Source organism: Solea solea, chromosome 10, assembly GCF_958295425.1.
Source record: "Solea solea chromosome 10, fSolSol10.1, whole genome shotgun sequence".
Classification (NCBI taxonomy): Eukaryota; Metazoa; Chordata; class Actinopteri; order Pleuronectiformes; family Soleidae; genus Solea; species Solea solea.
Genome location: NC_081143.1, coordinates 15,436,307 through 15,444,476, shown reverse-complemented (window position 1 = coordinate 15,444,476; position 8,170 = coordinate 15,436,307). Strand labels below are relative to the sequence as shown.

The 8,170-nt window shown below is 41.3% G+C and overlaps 1 protein-coding gene across 1 annotated transcript; it reads left to right on the top strand.

Moving 5' to 3' along the window:
• Positions 1-206: 206 nt before the first annotated feature.
• rbpja (recombination signal binding protein for immunoglobulin kappa J region a) lies at positions 207-8,043 on the top strand. The gene is made up of 11 exons (XM_058639675.1): positions 207-458; positions 1,392-1,430; positions 1,511-1,606; positions 1,701-1,866; positions 2,220-2,394; positions 3,225-3,362; positions 3,550-3,662; positions 4,280-4,420; positions 5,096-5,251; positions 5,684-5,787; positions 5,869-8,043. Exons 1-11 carry the CDS (start codon positions 439-441, stop codon positions 6,215-6,217), a joined length of 1,497 nt encoding a protein of 498 aa, XP_058495658.1. The 5' UTR covers positions 207-438; the 3' UTR covers positions 6,218-8,043.
• The last annotated feature ends 127 nt before the right edge of the window (positions 8,044-8,170 follow it).

The following is an 8,170-nucleotide window of genomic DNA, read 5'->3' as shown; positions in this document are numbered from 1 at the left end:
TACTTAATTATCTTCGAGCTGTGCTACCTATCTGTTGAGCGCAGAGAGGTGTAGTTTGCTTTATTGCTCAATAAGGCGTGGGAATCGAATTACAGTGTGGCTGCCTGGCGGAAAAAAACTCACGTTGTGAGGGTGCCGCTTGATCTCGCGATGCAATCGCTTCACCTCCATTCATGTCAATTGTGAGAGTTTTTCTGTTCTCGCGTTACTTTGCAACTTTCCCACGCCTGTTGTTTTGGCGTCTGCCCTCTGCCCGTCGTCCCTCCCTCCCTCTCTCCCTCCTCGCTTCTCACCCCTAGTCACACTCCCCCTCTTTTCTCCCTTCTTTTCCTTCCAGTCTGCCTCTTCTCATGTGCCGTTGGCTTTGCACAGAGGACGTGGGAGGGATCTCGCGATTGTTGGACTTTTTTTTCCGGAGGGGGGTGAGTTATTCGGAAGATGGCGCCCGTTGTTACGGGGTAAGTGGTGAAAACCAAGGCTTAAATTTATTTGAAAAAAGTTGTTTTTAGTTGCGGTAACTCTTCGCCAGTTTGTGCTGTTGTGTGATGTGTCTGTGGTCAGACTTCTGCCGTAGCCTCGGTAAACTTACCCCACACTGAGCCTGATGTGGGGTCACACTTGTGCAAAACTATTCTTCGTAGTGTCGCCTGGTGTCTCTGCCGTTTGTTGAGCTGTTGTGCGATATTAGCATCATTTTCAATTCATCTCGGAAACTTTTGGACAGTGTACAGTTGTACTCACTTTGTGTCGGTGTAGTTTCTGCTTCCATAACGTAAGCAGTGAAACTTCTAAATCCACTTACCGTTCAACATGTCTATTTTACTGTCAACACTGTTGCCTTAAGTAGTTAGTATTGGTGAACGATTTTGGGGGAAAATACTGTATCTGTCAAGTGTTGTGATTAAATTTGCGATATCATTTTGCAAAGTTCAGTATTAACAACATAGTTGACACATACGTGACTCAATCCACATCATTCACTACTCGCATTAATTATAATGCAAGGTGGTGAAATATCATATGTGTGTGTATATATTTATTTATCATTGTTTTAAAAACTGCCATTTCAATCTATTTAAGATTTATTCAGCCCTAATAGTAATGGCACTATTGCCATATTTGCACACATTAAATGGTTTACATATTTTTTCTTCACAACATATCTCCCATGTTGATTTGATCGACTCTCAATGTTGTATCACTTTTGACAAATCACTCCTAAACAAGTCCTGTCACATTATTGTTGGTTGTAACAGAAACTCAATCCCAGGTGTGAAACGTTTCCGAGTGCACGTCTGTGGTTTTATGAATAGGCGTAACTCTTGAAGAACAGAATGGAATAATAAGAACACCGTTATTTCTCTTAACACTCTGACGTTTTTGTTTTGCAGGAAGTTTGGTGAGCTGCTGCAGCCTCAGCGTTTGACAAGGTAAAAGAGAGGCATTTTTTAAGTCAATGCTTCTGCAATTTGTGCAGTGCTGTGTTAAAATGTGTTTCCCCTTATTGCAGGGAGGCTATGAGGAATTACTTAAAGGAAAAAGATGATCAAACGGTGCTCATTCTACATGCGAAGGTTGCCCAAAAATCATATGGCAATGAGAAAAGGTTTGTAATTGTAGGGACCAGTAACTTTGATACAGCTTTGAGTTTCTGAGAATGTGTGATAGATAAATCAGTGAAACTCTGATGTGTCTCTTAGGTTTTTTTGCCCTCCGCCCTCTGTGTATCTGATGGGCAGTGGCTGGCAGAAGAAGTTGGAGAAAATGGAGAAGGAGGGTTGCACTGAGCCGGAGGCCCAGCCATGTGCTTTCATTGGGATTGGCAACAGTGAGCAGGAGATGCAGCAACTCAACCTGGAGGGGAAGGTATGTATGCATGTGGAATTACACAGCACTGCAGTACTATCAATGACTTATCCTTCCTATGATGTTACACTGGGTACACACTCTGCTCTTCATTCAGTCTCTAGCAATAAACACATTCGTTTTTTTAATGCAATAAGGAATTGTCTTGGTAAATGCTCGACCTCACTACTGATATACCATGCAAACTAACCGGAGCGTGAAAAGAACAGTGGCTTTGTAGTGTGCAGTTTTAGCACATCCTCTGTTTATCACTGCAGAACTTTGTTTATACTGTAACTGATATTGTTTTCTTGCTGCACTGATGTCACCCCTGAACCAGTCACACAAAAACCTCTGCCTTTTCCTTACATTAGAATTTCTGCACAGCTAAGACACTGTATATCAGCGACTCGGATAAAAGGAAACACTTCATGCTGTCTGTGAAGATGTTATATGGAAACAGTGCCAACATCGGAGTCTTCCTCAGCAAGAGGATCAAGGTCATCTCTAAGCCTTCCAAGAAGAAACAATCCTTGAAAAATGCAGATTGTGAGTTTAAGGCTGTGTGTACACACACACACGTATGCCACTTTTCCACTATGTGCTCACGGCTCGGCTCGACTCTACATGGTTTGGTTGGTTTTCAATTACAATATTGTATTTCCTCAACGTGGGCGGCGTCATCACTGCACGGCTGCATGAAACTGCCGTGACTTCTTTTACATGCGACACACAGACTAGTGATGGTCAAAGCAGTTGTTTTTCAGTGTACTGAATCATTAGAATCAGTTAATGAAAAATATTTGTTGACAGAATCGTTCAGTACTTCCTGTATGACTGGAGCACAGACTCCGCCTGACACAGTCACTGAACTGAAATACAGTGGCAGGGGTTGTGATGCGGCTCGTCGCTCGCAACCGCAAGCTTTCAGCAGTGCTGTCTCTAAATACATCAGACTCTTCTGTTAAATATTGGGATTTTAGACATTTCCATGCTAAATGTCGGAGATTGAGGCAAGATTTTTAAGTCTTTTTAGTTGATCTACAGTTCATCATTGTCCGATTTGATTCTTGAGTCTGACGACGTCACGCATAGTATCGGCCCAGCTCGATTGGAACCTTGTCAGAGCAGGTACTAAAAATGACCACATACCAGGTACTATCACAAATGGAACAGTAAAAAAAAACGTGCTGAGGCGAGCCGGGACCATGTGGTGGAAAAGCAGCAATACACTGTCTCTTCTTACCTTGTGTAAAGACTGTTGGATTGTTTCACTACTAAGGACATTTCATTTTATTGTGAAAAAGAACTTGGATTCCACTTGCCTGTAGAGACACTGTATTATCTCTCCTCCTTTATCTCTCTTCTTGTCATCCCAGTGTGTATAGCTTCAGGAACTAAGGTGGCTTTGTTTAACCGTTTACGGTCCCAGACGGTTAGTACCAGGTATCTTCATGTAGAGGGCGGAAACTTTCATGCCAGCTCCCAACAGTGGGGCGCCTTCTACATTCACCTCTGTGAGTTACCTTTTTTTTTTTTAGTTTCAGTTTTTATGGATGTGCAACAATTGACCTCTTATAGATAGATGTACCTATTTAACAAGTGTTGTTTTCTACTCTATTTACACACATCATGTATCTAAGTAGAGAAAATCGAGTTATCGACATTAATTTAAGCTATTATTGTGTTCTGTCGTTTGTTTAGTGGATGATGAGGAGTCTGAAGGGGAAGAGTTTTCTGTGAGAGATGGCTACATTCATTATGGCCAGACGGTCAAATTGGTGTGCTCTGTTACTGGCATGGCCCTGCCCAGACTGGTATGCACATGTTTTTGTTTGTGAGACAAAATGCTAATGCACGGATGTATGCACACACTACTGCTCAGAGGTTTTAGAGCACCACAACAGGGCTTTTGCAGCAAAAAAGAAATTAAAAGAAAGATCTTTTCTCCAGGAGTGTAAGTAAATGAAACCTGCAAAATACAAGCAAAGTGTCTCAACTATAGTTAAATATTTACATACCACCTGTACAGACATAATGCAGGAACAAACTATGCTACTTATACACTCCTTCATGACATTTAGGACATTACTAGTCATGTATACTGCTATCAGAGTGGTGAAGGATGAAAAGGAAACTGTTAATTTGTTCTGCAGGTTTTGATAAATGTTCCAAACTTTCATTTCAATTGTAGAAAGCACAATTTCTCATTATATTTGCTCAGTTGTCAAATGAGTGACAATCTTTATTTGTTTTAAGCTTTAATGCCAGAAGCACTGTAGCGTAACACATTTCGATTTCAGTCACTGGAAAATGGAAAAGTTCTAAAACCTTGGATTTGTGGTGTAGCTGTACATTGTTTCCCAGTGTTTTTTTTCCACACATATGCACTTTGAATGTGTGACGGGTGTGCTGTACATGTGCGTCTCCTCAGGTCATTCGCAAAGTAGACAAGCAGATGGCATTGATGGATGCAGACGACCCAGTGTCCCAGCTCCACAAGTGTGCCTTCTACCTGAAAGATACAGACAGGATGTATCTCTGCCTGTCACAGGAGAGGATCATCCAGTTCCAGGTGTGCAGTCGCTCATGCATGATTTTTTTAATTCCATTTCTGTGTGGCGCCAGTGTTGCCAAACACAACTGGTCATTTTGCTTAAGTGCACCATTGGAGTTAATGTCCCTCCTCATATTTTTATGTTAAAAGGCGGAGAACAACATGTTTACTAATAATGTTTCATCTTTCCTACATTTGGGTGTTTAGCATAGCAAGATATAGCATAAGCAAAGCACAATGTCTCACATTTTTCAATTTTAGATTATTTCTTTAGAATTCTACTAGAGAAATATGTTAATATTACTGGTGTAAAAAAATATGCGTAGTCTAGCCGTTTGTTTTCTGTCTTATTCCTCCTTTTCTCTGCCTAAAGCAGTTGTGTTATTATGATTATAACAACACAGAGACGAACCACCATTCACATGCAACCTCCACACTGAAAGCTCCTCAGTCAAACGGGGTCGCAGACCTGGGTCTTTACATTATTATGCAACAGCGCTAGCCACTACTCCGCCATGTGTCATGATGATGATAATCATAATAATAATAATGAGGATACATTTTATTCATAAAGTGCTTTTTACTCACAAGAGAACACATTCTACGATTTAAAAACAAGACAAACAAGAAGTTCCGGGGTGAGATTTGTAGTGCCAGCTGATATTCATTTACTTTTGCTTTTTGTTTTTCCAGGCGACACAGTGCTCCAAAGAGACTAACAAAGACACCATCAATGATGGGGCTTCCTGGACTATTATTAGCACTGACAAGGCAGAGTACACCTTTTATGAGGGCATGGGCCCTGTCCCCACACCGGTCACACCTGTGCCTGTCGTGGAGAGTCTGCAGGTACATGCACAGCCTGGTGAAAATATGCTTGTTATGCTTTATATCAGCAAATATCGTGCCATTTACTGAGCCCATGTAGACCTTATTAAACTCCCCAATTACTTGAAATTTGACATTTTAGTGCTTTAATCAGATAGCTGTTGCTTGAAATGTCACCTTCATGCCCTAATAAATTTAAAAAAAAGCAACTTCAAGATTTTTGCCAGCTCATCCTGTATCGTAGGGTGTAGTAAGTTTCATCTAATCAAGCACTGTATGATTGTTTTGATGCCCAGTCCCACCCCCAAAATAATGTACCATTCAGATGCATTGTGGGGATAAGCCTGTGTTTTTCTGGTCCCTCCCTCCTCAGCAGCTCCCCCACATCTCTTATCCAAACAGCCTACATAAATATGTGCCGTAAAATCTCTTTTTTGTGTGACTTTTTCCAAGTTAAACGGTGGTGGAGATGTTGCCATGTTGGAGCTGACGGGACAGAACTTCACCCCTAATCTGAGAGTATGGTTCGGCGATGTGGAGGCTGACACCATGTACAGGTCAGTGTTAGTATTGGTGAGTACACGTTAATGCGTAATGGCTCAATACTCTAACCTCGTCTCATGTGTCTGCCACACAAGATGCGGGGAGAGCATCCTGTGTGTGGTGCCGGACATTTCCGCCTTCAGGGAGGGCTGGCGCTGGGTGCGACAGCCGGTGCAGGTTCCTGTCACACTCGTCCGCAATGATGGGATCATCTACGCCACAGCCCTCACCTTCACCTACACCCCTGAACCAGGGCCCCGACCTCACTGCAGCGCTGCCGGGGCCATTCTGCGCACACATAGCATCTCTTCTTCATCACCGGCATCTTCATCCTTGCCATCATCCTCGCTGGGTCGGCTCGGGGACGGCCAGGGATCTTACAACAGTAGCAACTCAGGGATATCATCTGGGGCATCGACAATGTCAATGTCAGTGCTGTCATAGCAATACTGTGCTGTATGTGCTTGTTGTTCAGAGTGTTTGCTTTTAATGAGTGAGAAAATGTGTCGATACACTTTCCAAAGATGGCTCATGGACCTGTGAAGAATTGCACACAAAACTCTTGATGAGAAAGTAAGTGTGGAATCATGAGCAAGCCAGAGTTCGGAAGAGAAAAAGAAAAGTCAGGAGACATTACTTGGGATAACTGACTCCTCTCTTTAGCTCCATCTTGTGGTTTGGTGTGGATCTTCATCTCAGAGGAGACAAATCTGATTCTCACAACAGCCTGATTCAAAGAAGAACCATGTTGTTCTTTAGAGCCTGTGGGTTTTGAAAGCTATTTTTCTTTGCTTTCTCACTGCCATGGTCGAGTTTTCTACTGAAAGACTTTTTCTGTTGTGTGTAAGGGAAACATGTTGCAAGAGTAACATGGTTTTTACGGACCAAGAAATATTATTATTATATTATTTTATTCATATTATATTTTATAAGCTTTTGCTAAGGTACATTATGACATTTGTATGATACTGCATAGTGAGTTCACTTTTTTTCTACCAGACTTTTTCATGTTGTTGGCTCCTGTTTGCCTCTTGTCTCAATGGAGGGGTAGTTTTTTAAGTCTGACTGGAGTCTCAACTTTTCCCTCACCTCTTTTTTTGAAAAAAGATCATAGATAATCTCTGCTTGCCTAGTCATCATTGCTGACCTTTTATCTTTTAAGACTTTCCCATTTTGTATGAAATGAAGAACGGACAAATATAGTGGTTTTTTTTAATGTACTATATATAGGCACTTAAGACAATGAAGTCATGTGCTTCTCTGGCAGAAGTTCTTCACTCTTCCATGCCACAGAGCAGTTTCTTGCAACTCTTTATATCAAAGATGCCATTTTTGTGTGGTCTGTGAGACCAAGCTTGAGGTTTACTTATCAGCACCACATTGCTGATACTCAAAATTTGAACACGATAGTAATTTCCAAAGGAACTGATGGACCGGTGTCCAGGAAAGGTCAAGGAACAAGAAGATCGAAATCTTGAATGTGGCTTTGGGACTTTTTTTTTTAGGTTGTGCTTATATGTGGGAAGAACTTCAACACCATCTCTGCCTTGCAGTTTCATGTCCTGCCTTTTCACTTCTGTTACGTTTGGATTGAGCCACACTGATAAATCGGGTTATTTCAAACACAGCACCCGACAGCAAACCGTAATATTGGTTTTACTGCAATCAATTTATGTGGTGAGGTGATGCGTTGCACCTTCTACCATATCAAGTACATTTTGAAATGTCTTACCTTGCTCAACAGTAAGTATAGTGAAGGTTTTCTTGAAAAAAATGATAACTATAATTACCTGTCTGTCTTAAGATTACTGACAAAGTACCCATGATATACATGTCATACTGTATATCATGTTTAAAGATGGACATGATTGAAAATGAGTCATTTCTGTGATTCTTTTGGCAGGTTTATTGTCAGTCGAAAGTTGCCACAACAATGACATGAAGCACTTAAGCTCTTGCATATGTGTTTTCAGCCTGAAAGTAGATTTATTGTTGTGTATGTGAGTTTTAACGTCATATCAATCCAGCAAATCCTCCGTGTGGTGCAGTTGAAACTCACACCTGAGAAGCATTTGTTTTCATTCGCCATCATGTTACTCTGTTAGACCGCTGGAGTTGCATACTGTCAACTTAAAAATGATTTTACCCACAACATCTGATTCAGCATCGTTGTACAATTGTAGCCTGAGTCCTGTCTGGTTCTACAGAGGAGAATGTTGTTTTTTTTGTCACTTACACACCTAATAAAACATTTGTTTGTTTCAAATTAATGATTTTTTTTTTTAGTCACATGATCAGCAATCTTACTTCGAAGTTTATCCACTGTATTATTCAACTATTGGGCCTTCACTTCGCTATGTCATCCCATCACATCACAAGGTCAGCTGTGTGTTGGTG